This window comes from Phycodurus eques, chromosome 6 (genome assembly GCF_024500275.1).
Source record: "Phycodurus eques isolate BA_2022a chromosome 6, UOR_Pequ_1.1, whole genome shotgun sequence".
Classification (NCBI taxonomy): Eukaryota; Metazoa; Chordata; class Actinopteri; order Syngnathiformes; family Syngnathidae; genus Phycodurus; species Phycodurus eques.
The window spans coordinates 12,133,597-12,161,444 of NC_084530.1; the positions used below are offsets into that span (position 1 = coordinate 12,133,597).

General features: G+C 41.6%; 2 protein-coding genes across 4 annotated transcripts; one reads left to right on the top strand and one right to left on the bottom strand.

Moving 5' to 3' along the window:
- The first annotated feature begins 1,570 nt into the window (after window positions 1–1,570).
- On the top strand, window positions 1,571–7,057 carry c6h22orf23 (chromosome 6 C22orf23 homolog). The gene is made up of 6 exons (XM_061678662.1): window positions 1,571–1,664; window positions 1,783–1,845; window positions 3,563–3,736; window positions 6,212–6,352; window positions 6,647–6,747; window positions 6,890–7,057. Exons 1-6 carry the CDS (start codon window positions 1,571–1,573, stop codon window positions 6,926–6,928), a joined length of 612 nt encoding a protein of 203 aa, XP_061534646.1. The 3' UTR covers window positions 6,929–7,057.
- micall1a (MICAL-like 1a) lies at window positions 7,047–27,848 on the bottom strand. Of its 3 annotated transcripts, none has more exons than XM_061678653.1 (16): window positions 27,450–27,848; window positions 20,129–20,177; window positions 16,991–17,132; window positions 16,330–16,430; window positions 15,111–15,250; window positions 13,023–13,621; window positions 12,886–12,946; window positions 12,292–12,707; window positions 11,533–11,915; window positions 11,317–11,451; window positions 11,110–11,236; window positions 10,334–10,424; window positions 9,855–9,928; window positions 9,293–9,407; window positions 8,389–8,435; window positions 7,047–7,993 (listed from the first exon to the last, which is right to left on the bottom strand). In XM_061678653.1, the coding sequence occupies exons 1-16, from the start codon at window positions 27,593–27,595 to the stop codon at window positions 7,866–7,868; spliced, it is 2,754 nt and encodes a 917-aa protein (XP_061534637.1). In that variant the 5' UTR covers window positions 27,596–27,848; the 3' UTR covers window positions 7,047–7,865. The 3 variants fall into 3 exon arrangements, with proteins under 3 accessions (XP_061534637.1, XP_061534638.1, XP_061534636.1); XM_061678654.1 differs by having other exon boundaries at window positions 11,533–11,879; window positions 12,886–12,949; XM_061678652.1 differs by having other exon boundaries at window positions 12,886–12,949.

The following is a 27,848-nucleotide window of genomic DNA, read 5'->3' on the forward strand; positions in this document are numbered from 1 at the left end:
CTACATTCGCTCAGATCCTGTGCATCTCCTGGGGCCTAAGCCCCCCTATCCATAAATCCTAGTGATGTCCCTGGAAGACCCCACTAGCTGTAAATGTCAATGTATAATTGTACTGCAATTGACTACCGACCAGTTTAGGTGTCTGCCTGACACCCAAAGTCAGCTGGGATACGGGCTCCAGCGATGTAGAAAATAGGTAGATGGACGTTTTTTTTTCTTCTTCTGCAGTTTTCTGTGTGTGCGTCTGTCTTGTCTGTCTGTGTGCCCTGTGTACATATACAGTATGTGCATCACACGGCATACTTGATGGTTCATTCTGTGCAACGTATAACGGAGTTGTCCACAACCTCATGGACGCTACAAATGTAATCCTTGAGCGTTATGAACACATTACGCCGTTGTCGCCCCCTTGCGGCAGTTTATTTTAATGCTTTCCAGGCTGATATGCTGTATACACTGTATACTGTATACGTATGTATTTTTTTGTGTTGTGGTTCGCAGTTCAGTAGACGTGCGTGTATGAGGTTAAAATGCCTTTCAAAAATAGCGCGTCAATTAAACATTTAGGCATTCATTGCGTGCTATTTCTTGGTTGCTATGGATACCAAACACCAGCTCATCGACGCCATATTGGACGGCTGAAACAGGTAAATTACTGAAAGCGGCGACATTTTAATAACTGCGTGATTGGGTGTGTGAGACATGCTCACGTGATCCCGGCCTTGTTCTCTTAGCATATCCATAGCCAGCATGCATTCTATAAAAACAGCTGCAGCGTATAAAGCCAATGGCACAACAGTTGGCTACGCTTATTTCGTGTGAATGCTCGCTCCAACAAATTATCACACTCTGTTCTTAAGTGGAAAACAAGCTCTGGTGAAAGTGATTCGGCTCCTTTAAGTAAATAATAATAATAATAATAATAATAAAGACTGACATTGCCTTCACAAAAAGGTCACAATGAATTTTTATTGTCAAACCTGTTGATAGGTTTGTACAATATGAAACAAAAAACCACCTCTGCACACAAAATAGTTTCCCTCTTTTATTCACTTAGCCATTGTACTAAGAGGAAGAAATAAAATTTGTGTCACATGTTGATTATTTAAACCAAACGCTAGCTAGCATAACACTAACCCTAACCCTATCCAAACTACGCGTCTCCATAGCTTTGCTTATATTTGCTAACTAAAAACAAAACTTACCTGTATGTGGGTTTTTTTTTTGTTTTGTTCAGATTAGATGGAGAATTTTCACATACCTGCTTGTGCTTTTCAGGCAGTCACAAGACACAAAATATTTGCCACGAATCATTCTTGGACTCGACAACATCAAACAGTTCTCTTAAATAAGGCCATGAATGGGGAATATCTTATTTCTCTAAATCTGGTTCATCTTCTTTGTTAATGCTTCATTGTGCATGTTCCTCAATGTCGCTGCGCTCACTGTTATTTTCCAGCTTTAAGACTAATCTAATTAATATAAAATCACATGCTTGAAGCACAAGCTCATAGATGTAATTTGGAGGAGAAAAAGACATCGAAGTTGAGTCGAGAAGTGCGTCACACAGATGGAGACGTCATCACAGCGCGGACTCAGAGGAGGGTTGTGGAAAAACTCAAGAGGCCATCAGTACAGCAAGGAGACCCGGGACCTGGTGACATGTAAGATGCACAAAAAAAGACTTTTACACACTATATAAAGGTCAATACATATTTATGCGATCATCCTCGTGATGTCACTGTGTGCACCCTATCTGTATTCATCTCTGTCTGTGCACAGCAATGATGCAGGAGTTCACGCTCAGCAACCTCCAAAAAAAGCAGATCAGTGACTGTCTGAACAGTAAGTTTGAGGCCTTTGGAGAAGCCAACAGCGCTTACACAATATATTTACTGTATACAGTATATCATATTATCAAAATGCTCACTATCAGAGGAACTACTTTGTTTCTGGTTGTAGTTTACAGTGGTGTGAAACTACAGTCATAATGCCAACTTTCCATTTTAGTTGCAACTTTTCAGACTACATTAGCAAGCCCCAACAAATTTAGCTACTTTAAAAAATTGTTTGGACTCTATTGGCAACTTTTGAAAATTGACTCAAATGATAAAATGCACACATTTTCCCTCTAAATGACAAAAATATATTCCTTGTCACACAGTCAGGAAAACACAAAGCTTAGCTGCAAAAATGCATTGCGAGTTATGTTTTACGTCAACTAATTTCAAAACATTTAATTGTTTGGTTCGAAAGTCACAAAGTCACTCACAGTAGCATTTAAAAGCTGAAAAGTGCTTAAAGCCTTGAGTAATGATACTACATGATAATGATGAGTACGAATGCACTCACTCACAAGTCAATACTAAATTTCCTTGATATGTTTAAATGGTAAATGGACTGCATTTTTATAGTGCTTTATCTACACCATCACAGTGCCCAAAGCGCCCATAAATAGTTAAACACCCACAGTTAAAACCAAAACAATATAGCCACAAATATAAGAAATGGGAAAACACCTGTAATGGATTGTTAATACAACTCTTACAAATAAAACATGATGACAACAAACTAATCTGAATAAATACAAATTTCAAATCATGTTTCTGTTCAAGATTGCTAGTCAATTTGAGTAATATCACAGTTTAATCTCTGTACAGTTGTACGTAGGACAAAATGTCGTTGTCATGCAATGGCAATGTCATTTAGCAACAGACCTGCCTTGAGTAACATCTGAAATTCGTTGGCAACACAGTTACTGTACTACATGCAGTACTAATGGAATCCACTGGAAAATACAACCATATTAGTAACATCCATGCATCCATTTTCTGAGCCGCTTCTCCTCACTAGGGTCGCGGCCGTGCTGGAGCCTATCCCAGCTCTCATCGGGCAGGAGGCGGGGTACACCCTGAACTGGTTGCCAGCCAATCGCAGGGCACATAGGAACAAACAACCACTCGCACTCACACTCACACTCACATTCACGCCTACGGACAATTTAGAGTCTCCAATTCATGCATGTTTTTGGGATGTGGGAGGAAGCCGGAGTGCCCGGAGAAAACCCACGCAGGCACGGGGAGAACATGCAAACTCCACACAGGCGGGGCCGGGGATTGAACCCGGATCCTCAGAACTGTGAGGCTGACGCTCTAACCAGTCGGCCACCGTGCCGCCATATTAGTAACATGTTGAATGAATACTTTTCTGGTGGTCAATCAAAACTGATCATCATCTCTGTTAAGCAAAACAGAACAGCGATTGATCTGTGTGTTGGATCTTACTGGACCGTACAGGTTTACCTAATGTCGTACAGGTTTACTTAATGTCCAGTGAGTGGACTGTATATCATTAGATGTATCATTTTGTTATATTTTATTCAAATAAGAATCAGTCACAAACCCCCCCCCTAAAAAAAAAAAAAAAAGTAAACACTGGGCTGTTTTCAGTCATGACTAATACATTACAATGACACGGTTATAGCAGTCTCTTCTTACATTAGTGGTTGCATTTAGGAACCCTGCAATACTGCAGCTGTAAAAGCCTAATGTTCCACCCACAGATGGCTCAGCCTTGCCACTGACCGCTGAGCCTTCATCATCAGCTTCCTCTCCTCAGCCTAAAACCAGTCAACGCTCCCAGAAACCTCCCCCAGGCCGGCCTCAGAGACGGAGTGCTGTTTGTTGTCGCTCTGGAAACAGCTACGTCCGACAAAAGTTCTGTCCTGCTCCAACAAGTACGTCTACACAGTAAGCCACAATGAAAAACAAACAAAAAAAAACATTCAACGGTTTCATGTCCATACACTCGTGTTCAAATGCCAGATTTTTGTGATTTATCAAGTGAGACCAAGACAATACATTTAAAAACGTTTTTCCACCATTAATGTGATCTGGAACGCAAGGGGCAAAAAGAAAGCTTTTAGAAAGGGGAAGTAAAAATGACAACTGAAATAATGTACTTGCACAAGTATGCACACCCTTGTATAACTGGAGATTTGGCTGCATTCGGAGTTAACTAATCATATTCAAGCTCAAGTTAAATGGGAGTCAGCACACACCTGCCACCATTTAAGGTGGCTGTGATTAACCACAAAAAAGCTCAGGTGTTCTTGTAGGCTTTTCCTAACATTATTTTGCTTTCTAGCAGAAGCCTGACAGTTTGGTGCTAACACTGACTGCTATTTCCAGCTGTTGATAATTTCCTCCACCTTGATGGCCCCAAAGCATGGTGCTGCCTTCACCTTCACCATGCTTTACAGCAGGTACATGGTAGTCTTCTTTTAGTGATGAGCAGTGTTGTGTTTGTGTCTTGGATGTTTTACTTTGTAGATAAGGCTTCTGTCTTGTTGCCCTACCTCATAGCCCAGACATATGAAGAAGATGGGAGATTATTATCACATGTAATAAACAGCTGCCGGTAATACTTGCCACAAATTGCTGAAGCTCCTTCAATACCTTGTCTTTTTTTTTGTCCTGTACGGCTGTTAGGTCAAGCAGAATGGAAAATCTGTATCCCTTTTTGCCGGAACAGTTCTACTGTGTCACAGTGGAGCTTTTAAGCTTCCGCTGTGGTATTATAATTGAGGTTTATTGAGAATCAGACTTGATCAGTCGAACAGAACAAAGTTTCTAGAAGGGGGAGAGAAACAAAGACAAAATACAAAGCACTAATTGTAAACAGGATGAGAGAAGTAAACCATTACATTATCTACAACAATGAAACATTAAGTATGAGTGTTGCATGGGGCTGTAGTGCTACATACACCCTGTGAGGGAAAGACAGGACAAGGACAGGAGGAGAAGCATGCAGGACAAGGGTCGTGAACCCGACTGTACAACTTAAGTGTGGTGGCGTTAATTATGTAAATTATAAAAGTCTACAGGACAAGAGTATAAGTGAGGGGATACACAAGCGATTTGCATATTCATGAGTTATTTGTCGCAGTAAGTGCGTGACCCCACACCCAGTGAAAGAGTCCTGGGGGTGGGGGGTGTCTGCGGATACATCCATCCATCCATTTTCTGAGCCGCTTCTCCTCACTAGGGTGAGGAGAAGCAAGTGCCATGCAAGTAAGTGAGACCCACATCCCCCCGTTACTATGACTGCCAGGTCCCTGACTACAGTCATTGGCCCTACCCAGTGTATCAGTGCCCCCCTCCCCAAGTGGTGTGGTGCATTAAAATCTGGAGAGGTCAGTGAGCTGAGGGGCTGGGGGCAGGGCTGCCAGGCACTACTGCCTAACAGCCAAACCCCCTCCACCCACAACACACTGCCCCCCCAGAGACAGGTGTATGTGGTGCATTAAAACATGGGGAGTGTGTGATGCATTTAAAATCCAGGGGGGTAGGCAGGCCGGAGGGGCAGGGCGCACGGACCAGGAAACAGCACAGACGTGCTGAAACCCGATCCGACACCCACACCCTCCCGATCCCATACCAGGCTTCCAGGAACCCTTTGATATGTGTATGTGCCCAGATGTGTTTGCCTTCAATACCTTGTCTTGGCAGTTGGCGCCCTCCCTGACCAGCTGTCTTCTCATCTTTTCATCAATTTTGGAGAGACGTCCAATTCTTTCTACTGTCACTGTTTTGTCATATTTTCTCCACTTGGTGATGACTTTCTTCAGTGTCCCATGGTATATTTAAAGTCTTGGAAATTCATTTGTACATTTCTCCTGTCTTATACTTTTAAACAACGAGATCCCTCTGATGCTGTGGAACCTCTCTGCAGATCATGGCTTCTGCTGTAAGATGTGACCACAAAAATGCCTGGAAAAGCATGCTAGAACATTTATTACTTTGACATCATCGGAGGCACTTTAAATGGTGGCAGGTGTGTGCCGATTTCCATTTAACCTAGTTTCTAATGTGAGTGGTTAATTCTACACAGCCACATCTCCAGTTACAAGGTGTGCGCACTTGTGCAACCACATTATCTCAGTTATTTTTACTTTCCCTCTCAAAAAGATTTTTTTCAAATACCTTGTACAGGGTATAGGCTACATTAATGGCGGGGAAAGTTTTGAAATGATTTATTTTGAGCTCATTTTATACCACAAAAACGTGATTTGAACAGGGATATGTAGACTTTTTCTATCCACTGCAAGTGTTACTAACTGTAGATGATGACAACAAATGACTCAGATTAAAGGGAGCCTGAATACTTTCAATACTTTTTATCCTTTGCAACTCGTCCAACTTGATCGAAGGAGACTTAGAAAAAGAGAAGAGGCGGCTTCAAAACATCTTGGCAACAGGACATGAACAATCACCAGAGGATGCAGCCTCCCAAAACGTTGCTGCAAATCTGAAGCCTCAAGTAACAGAGGGGATTGACCGCTATCAGGAAGGTGAGGATGAACAGTATGCACACAGCCTTGGTACATATTGAGGAAGGTAGAACAAGTCTGGCATTAAGTTAAATTTGGACTGTGATCTCAAGAGCTGCATCATTCTGGTGCTCACACATCACGAGTTCAGAAACATGAGAGGGTGGCAAAATTCATGGTGAGCTTTGAGTATGATCCGTGCTGTCATGCTGCTATATTCTATTCGACTGCGTCATCATTAAGACACATTGAGTGGGAGGTTCAATAGGTAGCGTTGTGGATGGCAAAAAACCCCAAAACATCTTTCTTTTGTAGTTCTGGATGAGATTGAGGAAAGAAGACAATTCCTGTCTTATATGGCCTCTCTAGGACAGGACAAGCAGTATATCCACACCATTAACACAGAGATATCACAGGTAAACAGTTTCATGTCACGTTGCTTCAATTAAAACAATGTCATTGCTTAATGAAATAAAAAATATGTAGTTACGGGAAACTCTCAGATCCGGTTGTGCTTTTCATGTAGGATATTTACATAATTTCTGGGCTGTTTTCCAGAAAATCAGGGAACTGGAGATGCTGGATGGCGAACAGTGATGGTGTCTGAGCTGGGCATGGATCAGAGATTGTGACATTTGCAAGGACAAGGTCACAGTGACCAAGCAGTTGTGTTTGAAGTGTGTCATATTCCATTCACAACGAATAAACAACGGTATTGTACTTGTATCAAGTTGCTTTATTTGTCTGCCTTCCAGTCTCACCACTATTTGTATTATTTTGCTGCTGCATTTGAAATTTAAAACATTTGATATTGATACAACAGAAGTGGCTCGATTCACCGAGGGAGATGATGTGAATATGCAATTAAATAAATGGCAGTTATGCAAAACATTATCTCCACTTTAAAACAAACAAAAAAAACATGAAGCATAGTAAAATAAATTAACAGAGTTTTGCCAATTAAAAAAAAAGATGAAAAACTGTTCCTTTGCCATGTTAAAACACAACTGCATATGTGACATTTAAAATGAATATTTTCACACAGATGTAGATAACTATCAAGATTCAACACCGCAGATATGTGTGCAAATTATGTCACTCTGCTACTCCCTATCTTTGACATGCTTAACAATAGTGAAGAAAAGATCCCAATGTTTTCTATAAAGCAGCTAACAGCTTATATGAAAGTAATCTTTTTGACCAAATGAACAATTTCTGTTTACTCAGTGCACAATTTAGAGGACTTTGAACAGCCTTTGATGAGATGTCATCCAATAAACTGAGGACACCTGGGGCCTCTGAAACTTCAAGCTAACTGCCTTTAACTATAGTTTCACCTGATAGGAAACTGATTACAGGTCAGTTGAGCTTTGATCAGTGACAGCCAGGCAACAGCCAACAAGTCAGTGCAGTACCACAGAGAGCTACCCAACAGGTCCGTGAGTTCTTAAAGCACTGGAGTTGTCATTTTGGCTGTGTGGCACTTCAAGACATTCATGAGTTTCTGAGAACACTTAAAAACTGTTTGCGTGGATCAACTGTTGTCCTTACGAGGACTTTTTACAGGTTCTCCTTTGTGACTCAACCGCTTCAGAACCTTCATGGGTTTGAACTTTGCCCCTTTTTTCTTCTGCTGGTCTCCGTCCGACTCCTTGTGGAAGTCTGATGAAAGTCGGGGCGAGGGGAATTATCAAAGTAAGTCACAATAAATAGATTGGTTCCATATATTTGTAGTCAAACTCTTGAATACTGAAAATTATAGTTAAAAAAATTATACACTTCATTGAATAATTAAGATGCAGGCCTCAATTCCCCAAACTTTGGTCTGGCTGAGCAAATTACATAAGTCCTAAACAACTGTGCACATGCTAAATATTGACTATATAAATGTATGTTTAAAACTTAGACAATACATAGTACCGTTTTAGAGTACATAATCGAAACATTTAAAAGTAACAACAAAAAGTAAGTAAAAAAAAAAAAAAAAAAAAGAAAAACCCAATTGGAATCAATGTCAAAACTTTTGGCCAACACATGAAGCAGGTGTGCGATCCTACCTTTTTTCTTCAGCATGGCTTCCATGAACTTATCTTCCTCTTCCTCCCTGTGAGAAATGTGTTGTTAGAGTTGACAGTAGCAGCACATCACGGTGAACTCTCATAAACCAGGACCATGGGAGAGATCATCAGGGTTGATGCGGGAAATTATGCAATCGACTACACTTCTGCGTTTGGTGTATGGCGACGTGCTGACTTCTGGTTGCAAGGCAAACGCAGTGACCACATGGGAAACGTGTTGAAACTCAAAACCGAGTTGACGCTGAACATAGTGGCACACTGCAGTGTTTGCTGGAAGAGCTACCCCTTCGCATTTACTTAGAGAGAAAAAAAAACACTTTTGATGACATTTCTAGCTCAAAAAGTACCAGCATTATGAAAGCAACTATTAAATATACCTATTCCACAACCCCACGTTATCACACATTTAAAGAATGAAGTTATTTTTCCATCATATGATGTCACAGTAGATTAAGACAAACGGACACCGGAGACTCGTACCCAACCTATCCTTTCCACCAGAAATCTGTTCTCATTCATATGGTCCACCTCACTTAATTTGTCAGATTTTTTTTTAAAACTACAAAATATCTTAGTTCATCTATCTATGCCAGTGATGTATCGTGACAAGCAGAAAAATCAAATGCTCTTGGATTAGATGGCATTAGGTCCAATAAAGGTGTGTCATGGCTTCCTGGGAGTATCTTTGTGTTCAATTAAACAACAAGAGTTCACACTGAGTAAGTTGATTTGAGTACATTAAAATGAGATCATCATTGTTAAAATATTCATACTTTTTGTTACCGGTAAAACATTTTTGCTGGTGTGCTGTGAGATCTAATGTAAAATGGGTGTCCTGGTTTAATAAGTGTTGGAAAACTCTTTTCAAAAACTCTAGGATTACCTCTGCCTGTCCTGGTCCATGCAGTTGACTATTTGGTTGCGTTGTTCAATGATTGTAACCAGCTCGGCCATCAGCTGTTGCTCGCGGCTCTTGTCCTCCTCAGTCCAGTCTTTCTCTGAGGGGAGGGAGTGAGCAATTATGACTTATTTTGCTTATTCGTACAGTAGTAACAATAACTTGGTAACTGAAAACGTACAACACATTGATTAAAAAAAGGCAGTCTGTTCTAACAAGATGTTCTTTTTTAAATGAAAAGTGGTACATAGATGGACTGTAATTAGCAGTTAACAGAAATACTTTTAGTGATGACTCCAAAGCAACACAGGCCTTCATTCATCACCAGGAGAATGTTAGGCAAGGTACAACTGGATAGCATTAATGTAGCTTATTTCATCTTTCATTTTGGGTTATGATATTAATGCACACAACAGGCACTTCCTGTGCCTCCACACAGGAAGGCTTCAGTCACGCTCAGATGGAGCAGATGAGCTTTGCGCAGCTTTGTAACATAATCAGCTGGTTAACAAAGAAAGGCTGTCTTCTCTTGAGCCCTCAAACCAACCGGGTTTGTTGAGAAGACACCTCAGCTCATACTCCACGTCAGCCTGTCTCTCCTCCAGGTTCTGCTGCTTCGCCCTATGAGGACCATGAAATAAATTGAGACACACTGACTAAACAAAAAAAAATAATAGCACACTTTCAAAGACTAAAACAACATGATTTTAATACAGGTCTGTGACCTGTGGGTTTTTTAAAATACATCCTATTAGTATGTTTCACACCCAAATATAAAATCTGACTTATGGAGTGGTAACAACAGTAACTGATATTGCTCCTTGCTGCTCAAAAAGCAATGCCATATTTATTGATTTACATTTCAATTGAATTGAGTGGAATTTTATTGCAAGAATGCAAAAACAAATCTTACTAACACTGCTCTGTCAGAAGCAGTTCAAAATGTGGATCATGGTTGTCCCTGGTAGTTTTATATTGCGGTCACAAGATTGTACCAGTTATCTCTTACTGCATTCTGATACTTACGTGTAGACTAGCTCAGCTTCTCGCCGGACTAACTGATGCTTCTCATGAATGAGTGTGAACCAGTCGACCAAGAGGTGCTCCTCATCCTCATCTGAAAGGACATCCAATCACAAAAACATACACTGCTCACAAAAAAGGTTATGGCTAATATTAGGGCTTTCAGGTGACATTCAAGGATGAGCCTAACATGCACTTTAACCTTTGACTTCAATACACAAGTCCGACTGGTCAATGTTTCAGCACTTTTTGCACAACTTCTTCTCAAACATGGAGCACAATGTTTTTTTTTTGTAAGTTTTTATTTTTAATTTCCAAGGACATCCACTTTTGCCTTTCTCTGACTCTTCCAGTCTCTTTGTATCTTTGTTGCAACCATCTGATGACACTTTGTGACACTCTAAGCTCAGTGACCACTTCCTTCTGGGAACATCCTGTTTGAAGCCTCACAATGGCAAGGCACTGCTGATCCATTGTTAAGCGCCATCTTGGTCTCATGATGTCAACATGTGAACAGCATGATAAAGAGGAAATGAAGCTGTCCCATTCATAGATTAAACACCTGTTGTCCAAAAAGTACTGAAACATTGAACCGTTGGACATGTGCAGTCAAAGTTTACAGAGGGTCAAGTTAAATTCACCTGTAAAGATTACAGTGTATTTTGGTTCATCCTGAAATTACACCCGTTATTTTGTGACAAACAATGTTCGTGGAACGTTCCTTTGCGCAGCCTCTGCACAAATTGTTTCACATCAGTGAAATAGTTGAGGTTTCATACCATTGGGACTGTCTCTGAGCAGCTTCTCCAGTTCCACACCTCTTAGCTCCAGCTCATCCAGCTGTTTCTCCAGCTGACTCATCTCCCCGTGGATGTCCTCCACGGGGATGTATTGATCGGACTGCACCTGGATCAGTATTTGCATGGGGAGGACCACTGAAGCGCCAGTTTTGAAATATTCTCTTAAAAAAATGTCAGTTTTTGTACCTTGCGTTTGATAAGCGGGAAGCCATGGCCTGGGGCTGGGGGTCTGGAAGGACGAGGACCTTTTGGGGGTTTACTTTTGGATTTACCAGATGAGGGAGAAATTTTCCTGTTGAATGGATTTTCCTTACAAATGCGCTAAAAAAGAAAGAAAGAAAGAAAGAAAAAAACCTGATCATTAGTCTATGAATGTTCAGTATTTGTAAACGATTCTGTTACCTTGTTGTGTGAAAGGGTGTCCCCTGAGGCCAATGGGCTGGGAGTGGTCATGGGCCGTGGTGGGGAGGGTCCAGTCGCTTTGGTCTCATGGCTGCGACTGACCTGTGGGGTGGCAGGCGCGGAGCTTGCATTTGACGGCGCGGGAAATGCAAAGGGGCTCAGGCAAGAATGAGGCAGACGCTCAGTGGAAGAGGAGGAGGAAGGAGAGGCGGTAGATGGCGAACAGATCGAAGGCTCGGAGACGCTTTTGGTGAAACTGGTTTCTTGGCCACTGCCTCCTGCGGGGGCCGAACGAAGTTGGGAGGAGCTGTGGTCGGAGCCAGAAGACAGACTCTCCACACTGACAGCTGGAGAGCAAGAAGATTGCTGAGAATGAGGATGGACTGAGATGTCAACAGAGATAGAAGTAAACCAAGGGAGCAGAAGTAAAACAGGAATGAATGTAGATGGAAATAAGAATGGAAAGATTAAGGAGGGGGAGCAAAAATACAATAAACATCTGATGAGATATTTCAATCTTGTTTTTTGACGGAATTTAACAGTAAATGTACCATAAAGCTTTACAGTTGTTCCTTACTTACTTTAGCAGGCTTTTGAATAACCAAAGACATCAATACGCAGAGTAAATTCTAGGAAAAAGTATCCAAAATAAAGATGCCTGCACCCCAGTATTCACCAAGCATCACCAGTGAGGTAAAGACAATTTGTGAAATGATAATATCAGGATTACACATCCATGTTGCATATTATTATTTTTACCTTGGTTAGCAGCAGGTGGCTGCGGTGCACGAGGTGCTGGTCGTTTCTTGCTTTTAGCACTTCCTGGGCTAGCCGAGCGGGAAGAGCTGCCTGTGCTAGGCGGCGTGTCCGCACCAGAGGCTTCCGCCACCTGTGTGATGCTGTACCATGGATGACTCGCCACCTGTGTGGCTGGAATCGCACTGCCTTCCTCCTCCTCATTAGCCTCGTTCTTTTCATCTTCATCATCCTCAAAGGGGTTGGAGGGTAAAGTGGGTGTGCTGGACCTGGAGCCCTCCTCTTTAAGAGAACACACAGAACCCGTGTTGGGAGGTGTTGGCAGTCCTGCGCGGGGAGGGGGAGGGGGTTTCTTCTTCTTGGTTTCTGATTGGACCAAGGCAAGCCAGGGTGGGTCTTTGGGTTTATGCGTGGACAAGCTGGACAGTGAGACAGACACATGGAGGCATCACAGAGGGCAGTACCACACATCCAAAAAAAGGCACGGCATGGTAAACGTTTAATATGATGTCGTTAAAACAGGGAAAGATAGTGACGATGTAGTGAAACAAATGAACAACAAAGAAAAATAAGTGGGTTTAATAGAAATTCAGATACCTTCTAGGAGACTGGGATCTCTCTCTGGGTTTTGGAGGGGTGGGTGGCTTCGGATGTTCACCTGCTATTCCAGATCAAATGTAAGCGTCACTCATTTTCATCTCTCTATAATTTTCACAGAAATCTTGATCACGCACCAATTGCAAGGCCGTCCGCTGTCCGGGGTAGCTTCACCCTTGGGGATGGGCGGGGCGGAGGGCTGGGCTCGGCAACCCGGCGAGGTGCCGGCACTGGTCGGGCGACAGCTTCATTTTGATTGGCAGGTTTGGAGGGGAGGTCCCCGTTAGCCTTATGACTGGTTAGTGTGTCTTCTTCCACTGCTTGTTCATGATCTTCCTCATCACTGTCGTCGAAAGGGTTAGGAGGAGAAGAGGGGCGGTGTTTCTCTTCTGCTTGTCCACTGTCATTAAGTAAATCTGAGTTTTCCAAGGAGACCTCGTTGTTTGTTGCTACATGAGTGACTATGACGGTCACGTTAGCTGGCATGTCAGTATCATTCACTTTGCCCGTAGGGGATGCAGTCATTCGCTGCTCTGTATCAGAGGCTGAGGTGTGGGGTGTTTTGCTGCGACCGATCCTCATCGACTGGACCACACTGGGTCTCTTGCTAAGATCTGGCCGGCCATTGTGGTTTGCTGAAGCTTGCCTTGTAAGGTGGTGGGTGCAGACCAAAGCCCCAGAATCACTGCCTTGTTTGTAAGATCCAGGTAGCAAAGTGCTACGACACTCAGTGCACCTGGGAGAACAGGCACAGGAGAAGGCTAAGCTCCAGAGTAGCTCGGACATCCAGATATGACATAATTATATAAACTAAACAGATATCTTTCAAATGTAAACTAAGTACTGTCTGCTGAACGGGACATGGGAGCTGTCTTGTAACCAATTGATTTATCAATGATGACTTTTTTGTTACTCATCTTTTTCTTGTTGTATCCATTCCACACAGGACAAATACCAGAGTTTTACACTACACGGGGAGAACAGGGTCCACGAAGCCATGTTTGGATGACTTCGGTGTGAAAGAACTAGAGAGCCCTGACCTCAATTGCAGCATACCTTTGATATGATCTTGAATGAAGATTGCGAGCCTTGTCAAATGTCAGTAATCTCTGACCTTACAATTTCCACAGACACTATAATAATTCCAGGAGAGTGGACGGCAACTCCATTTTCACTGACTAGGTGTAATTTTCAGGTCCTAATTTAATTGGAACAACTTCATGTTATTCATAAGAACACAGACCTCGACAAAGCCTAAACAATCCTTGTTTGGATCTGCCTGGCTACAGTAATTCAAATCAGGCATTATCTATGGAGAAATATATGATATAGGTATATGATGAAACATCATGAAACTTTAACAGGAGTGGAAAAGAACACTTACACTGGCCAACATTTTTTGTTGTTTTTTAAAAAAATTTTTTTTAGCTGATTTAAGACAATTTTGTTGTGCTGAATCCAAATGTCCCATTAGCTTTGCTCAACTTTTTTAACTAACGCCACATTTTTGTTTACATGTGCAGGTACTTTCGCTTTAGAGGTTCAAATAAGCAGAGGTTCATCCCATAAATTTTGAACAATGACTCTTGTGAGGATAAGCGCTATAGAAAATGGATGTATGGATCATCCATCCATCCATTTTATGAGCCGCTTCTCCTTACTAGGGTCGCGGGCGTGCTGGAGCCTATCCCAGCTATCATCTGGCAGGAGGCGGGGTACACCCTGAAATGGTTGCCAGCCAATCACAGGACACATACGAACAAACAACCATTTGCACTCACATTCACACCTACGGGCAATTTAAGAGTTGTCATGGATGGATCATGTAACATTCAATTTACAGGTACTTACTTTTCAATGTGTACTATTCAATGTACAGTAAGCAAAGTTTGTAACATTTGACTAATGAACTCTTGACAACTTGGCATAAAAACCTGAACTGAACTGGAGAAATGGATGTCATGTTTGCTCGGATTCAGCGATACAAATTTGTCATAAATAGGTTGAAAAAAAGGTTGACTTATGCTCCACCATAGCTATACGGTAAAGTGATTAGAAAAAAAACAAAAACAAAAAAAACAATGCCATCACTTAGTAGTGGCAAAATAAAATAGAAAAAAAAAGTTCAAATAGATAATACAAAGCCCATTATTACTGTGACTCACATTTGTAATTGTGTGATCTGTCCCCACAATTTATTTCACTCATAGCAGCTCAGTGCCCACCTGAAGCAATTTCGATGGTACAGCTTGCCGTCCACCAAAAACCGCTGCACCAGATGGACGTGCTGATGACAGGCAGTGCAGGTGCTGCTGATCGTGCTGCGCTTTGATGCTTCTACCCCCACCACATTGGTCTGGCCCAGCTAGTGCAAGCCACCGGAACGTATTTCGCAGGCAGAGGACAGGGAGGAGACGTCAGGGGAGGGGGGAAGATGCAGAGTAATGAAGGAGGGGAAGATCAAACATGGAGTCAGGATTTGAGGGTGTGGATTCTTCATTGTATTTACCTCGCTACATCTACTTGCTTAACAAAGTACCATCTACTGCTTTATTCAATAGCATACTTTCAAATGTAAAAAAAATAAATATATATATATATATATTTTTATTTTATTTTAAAACATCCCTTAATTGATATGACATTTACGGATCATAACTTTATAATTGTTTTTTTTTTAAATCACACGGCTAGGGTAGTAATGGTAGCTTTAAATGTAATTATGAAGGTCGGATTTCCAGTGTTATTTAAGGGTTTGTAGATTGAGGTAGAGGTGATCAGTGGTTAGCAGCAGCCTATTCCAAAGCATGGCACACATTGTTAGAAAATTACAACACTACGACTATATTATGTACAAGAGTAGCTTAAAAAGACTGACCTATCTATTTTACTTTCATCTCTTAGCCCCCCACAACCCCATCTTACTGCCTAGGCTCAGGAACAGAGAGTGGAGGGGGGGTCAGATTTGGGGAGAGGGAAGTACAGGAAGAGGGGGTGGAATGGATTTCCATCTGAAGGAATGATGATGCCAGTACATAGGAGTGTGGGATGGAGTAAAGAAGATGATGGCATGCCAAAGAGAAGAGAGACAGGATACAGAGGCTATCTTTATGTACTACTACTGTTGTTCTCCTCACAGGGAAGACGGAAATATAATTACATTTGTATACAATTAAAAGGAAGGGTGAGATTGTCTATTTTGCAGAGTTAATAATGTTACCCACAAATAGCACATACAGATATTTCAAACCTCCTAGATACACACAAATAATAGTCAAAGATTCAGCCTGCTTATTCATCTACTAAATGAGAGAGCTGATCTGAAAAGTAAAGCAGGCAGTTTTAGAGGAGAAATGAACTGGCCTCATAAATCACAACAATGCATGAAGAAGACAACTATTTGTCTAAAGACATTTTCACATTTTCCTCAAGTCGTGTACTTACCTCAGACTCAACCTCTTGGTCCTCAAGTGGAGTTGGAGGCCTTTTCTGGGCTGGCTCATTAAGACTGACAGAACCTAGCCTCTTTATACTGGGAGGGTTTGCTGTAGGAGAAGATGATTATGAGCATATACTGTCATTAATTGTCACACAAGTTGTGACATTACAAAGTATAGTACAGCGTTTCTACTAAAATGCTGCATGTCTGTAGATCAAAATCAAACGTGTAATAAATGACCTGTGAACATGCAATTTATCCAACCACCTGCACAATATAATTGTACCGGTCAATCACAGGGCACGTATACAAAAAACAATTCACACTCCCATTCACACCAATGGACAATACTTCAAGTCTTCAAGTAACCTATCATGCATGTTTTGGAATGTAGGAGGAAGCCGGAGTACTGAGAGAAAATCCATGTGAGCACAGGGAGAACATGCAAAGTCTAAACAGGAAGACCATATCTGAAATTCAAACCCTCAGCTACACTTCACCGTGCTGCCCCCTTTTACCATGTCGATCAAAATCGAACATTATTGTTTCTGTATAGGCAGATTTTCTGATGTACAGTAGCTCTTGTCATAGATGTCATACAGTTGTGCGGGTGTATTGAAGAACAAGAAAAACAACGATTTCCATCAGGGTGCTCTGTGTACTAACCTTGAGACTTGTTATTGAAAAAATTGTAGTACTGGGAGACATAGGTTATGACGCTGAGCCTGTCAGGAACCTTCATTGATACCATGTCTTCTGGGTCCAACAGTGCAGGTATCCCTAGCTGTGCCTCAGCCACCTCAAAGGCCTGTGGTGAAGCAAAAACACAAAATGGAAACTCTCATTTGTCTTAAGCAAAAATATGTAATCATCCTGGAAGTGGGGCTATAAATAGGTCATGGACACAATCACGCAAGCTCACTCTTGTGGGGCAGCCGTGGCCCAATGGTTAAGATCATCGCCTGCCACCGTGAGGGGACCTAGGTTCAAGACCCCGACTGGACCATCCGCCAACAACTCACGAAATGCTCCCCGGGCGCTTCAGCTGCCCCCTGCTCCAGTGTGCTCCACTAACATGTGTATGTGTATGTGTTCACTGTGATCGGTAAAATGCAGAGAACACATTTCGTGTGCATGCATGCATGCATGTTCATGACAATAAAAGATGATTCTTCTTCTACTTCTTCTTGGCCAACAAGTAGCAAATACGTTGGACTTCAAACCATTGGTGTTACACCATCATGAGCTGGCCATAAAGGAGTGTATTGTTCCTTTGCCACAAACTGTTCTAAAGTACAAATTAGAGGCTGGCTCCTTACATACAGTAACATTACAGACACAGTACTGGGTACACACACTCACAAATTCACACCCCGAGCCAGTACCTTGCTTTAAAGACTGGATAGGGCAAAACTACTGAACTGGATTCTAACAAAACATACCAGTATGACTAAAATGAAAAAGGATGCATTTCACAGTAACTTATCAAGTAAATTCCAGAATTTAATTTACCAAAATTTTCAAGACGTGACAGTAATCTATTGAAAAGGTTGAATATGGGTCAATTGTTTGTTGACAAGATTTGTTGGGGAAGATAACCAGGGAGCAGTTCATGAAAACTAAAAATAAATTGTTGCATGCGCTCCTCATTTGCAGTCAAAAATGAGTTAGTCATGCTTAAGCCTTAGGGATATAATGAACCATTTACTTTCACTTATTAGTCAGCAGATTTTGTTTGTGGTTCTTTAGCAAACATCTTCGGTTTACTGAGGGGTAAAAAAATAGGTCTGCGGTAGTAAAGTCCTGCCAAACCTGAGCTCACACTAACAATGAGGAGACTCTCCTTTCAGCACTGAATGTACTCTTGGTTTACTGACAGAGAGAAAATGCTTAACAAGAAAAATATGTTGAAAAATACGTGCTGTTTTAATCATCAGCACTAATGTACAAACAACTTTTGAATATTTATTTTCATAGCTTTAAGGCAAAACTATAATCAGGGGGTGTACATAATTTTGGTGTGACTCTCAAAGGAGCATCTGAGGTTGCTACTCGGTGCTGATTTTTTTCCACGACTCACCCACATTACTGGATAAACTTACAGACAGCATGGGGCTGTGGAATCAGCTGATTTGGTGCAGTTCTATCGGGCAGCAGTCCCCAACCTTCTTTGCATCACGAGTTGTTCGCGAACAACACAACACTACTTCAGCCCCTTATCATTTCTGAATGAGTTGTAATTTAGCAAATTTATTTGTTTTCCTCATTAATGTACACACAGCACCCCATATTGACAGAAAAAAGACAGAATTGTTAAAATGTTTGCAAATTTATTTTAAAAAAATTTGCAATATCACACAGCCATAAGTATTTGCTGTAACACTCATATATTTAACTTGGGTCCTGTCCATTTCTTCTGATCATCCTTGAGATGGTTCTACACCTTCATTGGAGTCCAGCTGCGTTTGATTATACTGTTTGGACATGATTAGGAAAGCCACACCCCTGTCTATATAAGACCCTACAGCTCACAGTCCATGTCAGAGCAAATGAGAATCATGAGGTCAAAGGAACTGCATGAAGAGCTCAGAGACAGAATTGTGGCAAGGCATAGATCTGGCCAAGGTTACAAAAGAAATCTGCTGGAGGCCACTGTGCTCCCAAGAGCACAGTGGCCTCCATAATCCTTAAATGGAAGGCATTTGGGACGGCCAGAATCCTTCACAGAGCTGGCCGTCAGGCCAAACTGAGCAATCAGGGAGAGAAGAGCCTTGGTGAGAGAGGTAAAGAAGAACCCAAAGATCACTGTGGCTGAGCTCCAGATATGGAGTCGGGAGATGGGAGAAAGTTATAGAAAGTCAACCATCACTGCAGCCCTCCACCAGTCGGGGCTTTATGGCAGAGTGGCCCGACGGAAGCCTGTCCTCAGTGCAAGGCACATGAAAGCCAACATGGAGTTTGCTTGAAAAAAAAAAGAAACCTGACAGATGGTGGTGGCAGCATCATGTTGTGGGTGTGTTTTTCAGCTGCAGGGACAAGGAGAACGGTTGCAATCGAAGAAAAGATGAATGCGGCCAAGTACAGGGATATCTTGGACGAAAACCTTCTACATAGTGCTCAGGACCTCAGACTGGGCCGAAGGTTCACCTTCCAACAAGACAATGACCCTATGCACACAGCTAAAATACCAAAGGAGTGGCTTCAGAACAACTCTATGACTGTTTTTGAATGGCCCTCCCAGAGCCATGACTTACACTCAATTGAGCATCTCTGAGACCTAAAAATGGCTGTCCACCAACGTTCACGTGGCTGTGTGATATTTCAGTGTTTAGTTTTTAATAAATCTGCAAAAATTTCAACAATTCCATTTTTTTCTGTCAATATGGGGTGCTGTGTGTACATTAATGAGGAAAAAAATTAACTTAAATGATTTTAGCAAATGGTTGCAATATAACAGTGTGAAAAATTTAAGGGGGTCTGAATACTTTCCGTACCCACTACAAACACACACACACACACACACACACACACACATAAAGCTTATTTACATATCATATATTCGTCTCGAATGCCAGCCGGAAAAGACCAACTAGAATAGCTTGGAAAAGGGATATCCTAGGCTTTTTCAAACCAAAATTATCTCCCAAACACGATAAAAGGACAAGGACATCAAAGACTATTACTGTATATAAAAACAAATGATGGCATGGGACCTTTAAAAACCAGATCAATCGGGATTTTTATGGCTGTAAATAAAAGCACAGGCAGTAACAGCAAACGACCTCACACGAGGAAATAACTCACCAGTCGGTTGTTCGCATAGATGTCATCTTTAGACAGTGAGTCGAAGTCTCTGCAACCAGACACGCACAAAACAAAAACATCAGTTTGTCAGAAGGTGTATGATCTGGGCTAACTTAATGAGAGAAAACTGACTGTAGCTGCCATACTGTTTTTAGTGACTTCTGTTAAGAACCCGCAAAATAGGTGTCTGAACTGCATGATGGACAGACGTGCTGAGCAGTTAAGTTTTTTAAATGCTACAGTTTCCGATGGAAAACCCCAACTACAAAGCAATTATAGAGGTTGGGGGAAAGGACAAAGGGTGGGGGAAAGGACAAAGGGGAAGAAGTGGAGGTGGTGCCATGATGATTACAAAGGGCCTGGCGCCAGGAAGCCAGGCTCTAACCAGTAAACAGTTTGCTGTAAAAGTGGGAAATATCTGAAGTGTTCCTGAAAGCGTGCTTGTCTGCATGTCTACAAAGGCACGTTGGAAAGAGTGTATAAATTTCAATTACACTGCAGCCTGAAAGAGCTCAGCAGGTGACCTGTGTTTGCTCTAATCTGGTTCCCAAACTCGTGAACACAATGTGAAGCAGCTCCAATTTAAAGACTGTTCTTGATGGGTATTTTTCAAGCACACACTGCAACTGTGCCAAATCTGTTCAGAATAATTTTTAAGTGTCATTGAGCTGGCACACCCTCACTTACAACCCCAAGTTGGGCCGTTGTCCATCCATCCAGTTTGCATGTTCTCCCCGTGTCTGCGTGGGTTTTCTCCGGGTACTCCGGTTTCCTCCCACATCCCAAAAACATGCATTAATTGGAGACTCTAAATTGCCCGTAGGTGTGACCGTGAGTGCGACTGGTTGTTTGTTTGTATGTGCCCTCCGATTGGCTGGCAACCAGTTCAGGGTGTACCCCGCCTCTTGCCCGATGACAGCTGGGATAGGCTCCAGCCCCCTGTGACCCTAGTGAGGAGAAGCGGCTCAGAAAATGGATGGATGGTTTTCTGAAGTGTTCCTGGGCCCATGTGGTGATATCCTTTACACATTGATGTCGGTTTTTGATGCAGTGCCGCCTGAGGGATCGAAGGTCACGGGCATTCAATGTTGGTTTTCGGCCTAGCCGCTTACATGCAGTGATTTCTCCAGATTCTCTGAACCTTTTGATGAGGATATGGACAATAGATGATGAAATCCCTAAATTCCTTGCAATTGTACGTTGAGGAACATTGTCCTTAAACTGTTCGACTTTTTTCTCACGTACTTGTTTACAAAGAGGTGAACCTTGTCTCATCTTTGCTTGTGAATGACGGAGAAATTCAGGGAAGCTCCTTTTATACCCAATCATGGCACCCACCTGTTCCCAATTAGCCTGTTCACCTGTGGGATGTTCCAAACAGGTGTTTGATGAGCATTCCTCAACTTTCTCAGTCTTTTTTGCCACCTGTCCCAGCTTTTTTGGAACGTGTTGCAGCCAAATAGTAGAAAAGAAACTTGCTTTGGTAAAATATGGCACCCTTAAATTTTTTTTTATAAAAATCTGTTTTTGCTAAATCTTGGTGACAGTCACACCTTAAAGTTGAATACAAAGAAATGTATTTACAGTATCTAAAGCAGTGATTCTCAACCAGTGTGCCAGGGGACATTAGTGTGCTGTGAGCGCTCTTCAGGTGTGCCGTGGGAAAATTTTACTTAATTACTCAAAAAATTATTTTTTTCCATGAAATAATATAATATTTGTTCATCTATTTATGCCAGTGAGGCATAGTGACAGACAGAACAAGTAAATGCTATTCTATTAGATGGCAGGAAGTACATACAGTAATTAATGTATCCACTTTTTGTTACATTTTTGTTTGTGGGTGTGCCGATAGATTTTTCAATTGTAAAATATGTGCCATGGCTCCATAAAGGTTGCAAATCACTGATCTAAAGTCATAAAAATATAAGCTGTTATTTGTACTTGGCAGAGGAACTGTCAAGCTTGCATCGACATGTAGTCAAATATTAATGGGGAGGTTTGTATATATCTATGCATCTGTGACATATAATTTTGATTCTGTGTGGATTACAGAAAATCCTAAATAAATTCCAACTTGCACCCAATTCTTGTTATTATAACAATTGAATATGTGTTAATAAAAGCATTCCACCCTGGAAAGCAAATGTTTAAAAACTTCAAATTTAAATTATATTCGTGTCAATGATGAATTAAAAGTTCGAAACACAACTTTATAACTCTATGAGAACACAGTGGCTGCAGAGTATCACTACAATCGCCTGGGCCCATTTTGGAGAAGTAAATTCAGTTTGACAGGCAGAGGCCCTGGCTGCAGATTACCCTGACGGGCTGTCTGTCTGGATCAGAATGAGCCGGTCTGGGTTACTGCAGCTACTGTACACACTGGGGGTTAAACAAGCTGGGACACAAATGTAAGCGACAGAACTCAAAAGCTGACTATTTAGGGTTTATAAACTGCCACTTAGTTACTGCTGTGCAGAGTTCAAATATTTTCTGTTTCACTGACTTAGTCATCCAGGGGATGATTGCTATGTTTTCTCATTTTCTGGACCATGGAAGAAAGAAACTTTCTTCACATCACATTTCACCTTGAAGACAGGCGAGGGAATATTGCGGACTGCTTTCACACAATACCCTAACAACAACTGGTCAATGGTCTGCATCTACACCAAGTCACATTCAACTGTATGCTGCCATGTTCAGAAAGTAACTGGATCATTCACGCATGGCTTGTATAACAGAGTTGTTCCGATGTGATCAAGTGATCAGAAAATGTAATTTTCATCTAATTGGTATCAGGTGATAAAGATAAAAAAAAATCTTAATTTTTAAAGGTTATAAAGCTGCAAAACAAATCATAAGGTACGGGACAAAGATACTGCTGAATGGAACAGCAGTATGTTAATTTTATACTACAGAATGTAACGTTTTGGGTACGTGTGATGGCATGAAAAAGACGAGAGGCAGAACACCATGTCCACACTAATGCTGGGATTCCACAAAAATGCTTGGTATTTATTCAAGCTGCAACATTTTTAAGACTGGCTGTACAGCACATATTTGTTTATACATGAACAAAAAAAGGAGCCCATGTTACCTAGCATTTTGGGGTGAGTTGATTGACAAAAGAAAAGAGGAGCAATATCAAATGCATTCATCTGTTAGCAGGTATGCGCATCAAACAGCATCCTAAGAGGCGCCGCCTGATGCCGTCGCTTCCAGGCAACAGACCAAAAATATAACTCTATATCATTTACATCGTTAGTTTGACGAGTGGGGTTGGTCTTGGGTTAGCTCTGTTGCTACACTAATATAGCAGTTGAGACGGTAAGGCAACAACAGTCACCTTTCTAATGATGTCATCCTTGTGCCTCACTTTCCAAATATGACAATCCGCCCAAACTTAATCCAACTGTTACTTTCGCATACCAGTTGGATTGACCGGAAATCGATTAGTAATGGCTAAAGAGTGGGGCGCAGGGTTGACATGCTGTAGAAGCGCCTGTTACTGCTACACTGGTGGTCACTTGTGAACTGAGTTCAATAAACTGAGTCTGTGCAATCACAGTGTGCATGTGCTCCAACAGGATTAGTTCCTGAGTTTTTGTGTGACAAAAGTTACTTTAGATCTACATACAACTCGAACACTATCCTAATATTGCATGAACAATGAAGTAAGGTTAACGTTACATAACTGACACAACGCTATAGATTTGCAGTAACATGTTTACATCAGGCGGCACGGTGGCCGACTGGTTAGAGCGTCAGCCTCACAGTTCTGAGGACCCGGGTTCAATCCCCGGCCCCGACTGTGTGGAGTTTGCATGTTCTCTCCGTGCCTGTGTGGGTTTTCTCCGGGCACTCCGGTTTCCTCCCACATCCCAAAAACATGCATAAATTGGAGACTCTAAATTGCCCGTAGGTGTGCATGTGAGTGCGAATGGTTGTCTGTTTGTATGTGCCCTGCGATTGGCTGGCAACCAGTTCAGGGTGTACCCCGCCTCCTGCCCGATGACAGCTGGGATAGGCTCCAGCACACCTGCGACCCTAGTGAGGATAAGCGGCTCAGAAAATGGATGGATGGATGGATGTTTACATCACCCGCAAATATTAGTTTACAGCACTGCTAGAGGAGCATGGATTGAAACAACATGGTACATTACAATACCATGTACCCAACAACAGTGTACATTCTTTGAAAACTGGTTGTACTAAAAAAAACTAAAACATATTTTCAGACATTTGTGGAAACGTATAAAAAATGTAAACATTCAAACATAATAGGTACATAAGTATTCACACCGTTTGCTATGACACTCAAACTTAAGCTCTGGTGCATCTGATTTCCACTGATCATCCTTGAGATGCTCCTACAACTTCAATGGAGACCACCTGCGGTAAATTCAGTTGATTGAACATCATTTGGAATGGTACAGAGATGTCAACTGTACATAAGGTCTCATAGATCTGGACGTCCGACCAAGCAGAGTAACTGGGGAAGAAGGGCCTTGGTCAGAGAGGTGAACAAGAAGCGTATGGTCACTAAGGCGGAGCTCCAGTGTTCCCTTGCGGAGAAAGGAGAACCATCCAGAAGGTCAACCATTAATAACGCACTCCACCAATCAGGCCTTTACGGTAGAGTGGCCAGACGGAAGCCTCTTCTCACCAAAAAGGTACATGGCAGCCCACTTGGAGTTTGCCAAAAGAAAAGGCACCTTAAGGATTCGCAGACCTGCGGAAACAATTGAATTGCAAGGGTCATATCTGGAGAAGAAGAGGCACTGCTCATCACCTGGCAGCATCACGCTGTGGGGATGTTTTTCTGCTGCAGGAACTGGGCGACGAGTCCGCATAGAGGGTAAGATGACAGCTGCCAAATGTAGAGAATTTTTTCAAGAGAACTTGCTCCAGAGTGCTCTGGAACTCAGACTAGGGTGTCGATTCACCTTCCTACACAACAATGACCCAAAGCACACAGCCAAGATAACAAAGGAGTGGCTTCAGGAGCAGCCTGTGAATGTCCTCGAGTGGCCCAGCCAGAGCCCGGACTTGAATCCAATCCAACATCTCTGGAAAGACCTAAAAATGGCTGTCCACAGACACTGACCATCCAACCTGACTGACCTTGAGAGGATATGCAGAGAAAGATGGGAGAAAATGCCCCAAAACAGGTGTGCCAAGCTCACAGAGACATACCGAAGAAGACTTGAGGCTGTGATTGCTGCCAAAGGTGCTTCAACAAAAAATTAAATCAAGGGTATGAATACCTATGTACCTATAGTGTTTAAATGTTTACATTTTCAATAAAATTGCACAAGTGTCTGAAAATATGTTTTCACTTTGTCATTATGGGATATTTTATGTAGACTTTTTAAAAACAAAACTAGACTCAAATCAGCTTTAGAATAAGTCTAACACAGCAAAATGTGGAAAAAGTGAAGGGGTATGAATACTTTCTGGTGGCACTGTATGTATGTATAGATATTTGTACTTTATTGTATTTTTACTGATCCCTTATTCATGTTATTGTGCTTTCTTTATAAAGCATGTGTTTTATAACTGAAGAGAGGAAATAAGAAAGTTTTCATGAATATTATGGAAATTCAAAAGTCTCTGCAAAGTGAAAATAAAAATGTCTAAATTTGACACACCATAGAGAAAACGGTCGTTAACAAGCCTGCCAAACTTGACTTGATAAATGGATATAATGTTATTATTATTATATATATTATAATGTAAAACAAGGATTCAAAATTGTGACAATTAGAGATATCCTCTCAGCTCAGACCCTGTGGGCGTGTCTGCTGAATGCGCTGTAAACACACCCCACACAACTTTCAACTGTTAATCAAAAACTATATGCCTACACATCCCTGTAAGGGTGGAACGAGTCACAAAATCCACGGTTCGATTTGTGTCTCGTTTTTGTGGTCACGGTTTTCGGTTCGGTACACGGTAACTCAACGAAAAATATATATAGTATATGCTAACACCATAACTATTAGTTACTATTATTGTATTATTATTATGTTTTTTTTTTAATTAATCAGAAATAACACTTTGTTCATCTATCTATCCTAGCGGCGTATAGGGACAAGCAGAACAATTAAATGTTCTTCCACTGGATGGCAAAAGGTACAATAAACCTGTGTATCCACCTGTTACAATTCATACAACTAGAATAAGTCATGGCTTCCTGCAAATATATCACATTTTTGTTCAATTAAACAAGTCCAGATTTCAAACTAGGTAAGTACATTTGGGACTAACTGAAACAAGACTGTTGTTTTAGCATTCATACTTTTTATGATATTTTTGTTTGGTGGTTTACCATGAGGTCTTGCTAATGTATAATAGGTGCCTTGGCTCAACAAAGGTTTGAAAACACTGATCTAATAATTATTCTCCTCAATAAAAGCACAAGTTATTTATTAAATAAGCCTTATATGATGCACACACACTGACATTTTTCATAATTCATATTCAATACGGGTGTAGGATTGATGATTATCTGTATTATTATCTACCTGATAATAATGATCAGGAATGAATGAATAATGATGAATAAGTGAATGATCTCAGCTCATGCATACAGTTCACTTTGTAAATGTCTTCATCTTTATGTTACTACCAGCACTGAGGATGACTTCAGTCAGGACCCTAAATATTGGGGCATGGAGACAATTCTCATCTTTTTGGCTAGCTTTAATTTGATGGCGTTTACATTAAAATCGGGTAAACGGTGTAGGAATTACAACAGTTTGTGAACTGTATGTGTATCCCATTTTTTAACGGGGCCAGTTAGTTGATGCAGGCATTGTGTATCCTCAGGTTAAGCCAGGTTTTTGTGAACTGATGAACCCAATGCATTTTCACACAGAAATGCCTGCCATAAACACTTTACCCCTAATTGACGCCTGGTAGTCTCTGCAGTTGAGTAATAAACACCCTTGGTAGCAGCAGATTGACTTACAAACAAATGATGCATGTGTGACTAACACGAAGTAATTAATTGGTGGTTACATTCCATTCCAATTAGATGAGCCAGTTCACAGCACATGGCTGCTGACGAGACTGGCTGGGATTATTAATGGAACGGAACTCTATGACTCACACCTTAACGTCTCCGGTTCCAACAAATCAAACATGTCTGATGGGGAAAGGGTCGGTTATCACAAACCCACACAACACTAACAGCGTTGTTGTGTTCTAGCTAATGTGCGTGTTTTTATGAAAGCAGCGAGTGGTGTGTTGTTCCGGGCAGCACAGGGTTTGTCAGGCTGTGTTAATTACAGCACATTGGTGGCTGGGTACTTACATCAACTCTGGCCTGTAGCGATGTATGATGGCACAAAATGCCAAGCCGTCCCGAAAGGACGTCGACATGTCCTTGATTTCCACATCGTGATAATTTTCACACTGTATCCGACACCACTCCTGGAGAGCCTTCAGAGATCCCATCATCGTGCTCTAGTGGTCCAGCGGTCAGTCATCAGAAGAGTTTCGCGATGGAAGCGTCGATGCGTCAGTTTTACACACCAATGCGACGCTGCGTTCAACTATTCAAACATTAGCCAACTTTTTTTCGCAAGTAGAAGTTGCATTGTAGTCCATACATGATCTGATCTGCGAGGTCATACTGTGAAGAATGATGATACCTTCACCAGACTTTAAGCCAAGACATGTATATATAAAAAAAAAAAAAAAAAAAAAAAAG

Coding starts and splice junctions, on each gene's coding strand:
- c6h22orf23 (XM_061678662.1), top strand. CDS start 1,571: ATGGAGACGTCATCACAGCGCGGACTCAGAGGAGGGTTGTGGAAAAAC. Junction 1,846..3,562: donor GATCAGTGACTGTCTGAACA/GTAAGTTTGAGG, acceptor TTCCACCCACAG/ATGGCTCAGCCTTGCCACTG. Junction 3,737..6,211: donor GTTCTGTCCTGCTCCAACAA/GTACGTCTACAC, acceptor ACTTGATCGAAG/GAGACTTAGAAAAAGAGAAG.
- micall1a (XM_061678652.1), bottom strand. CDS start 27,595: ATGATGGGATCTCTGAAGGCTCTCCAGGAGTGGTGTCGGATACAGTGT. Junction 12,708..12,885: donor AGATCCCAGTCTCCTAGAAG/GTATCTGAATTT, acceptor CTCACTGTCCAG/CTTGTCCACGCATAAACCCA. Junction 10,425..11,109: donor GCTCAGAGACAGTCCCAATG/GTATGAAACCTC, acceptor ATGTCCTTTCAG/ATGAGGATGAGGAGCACCTC.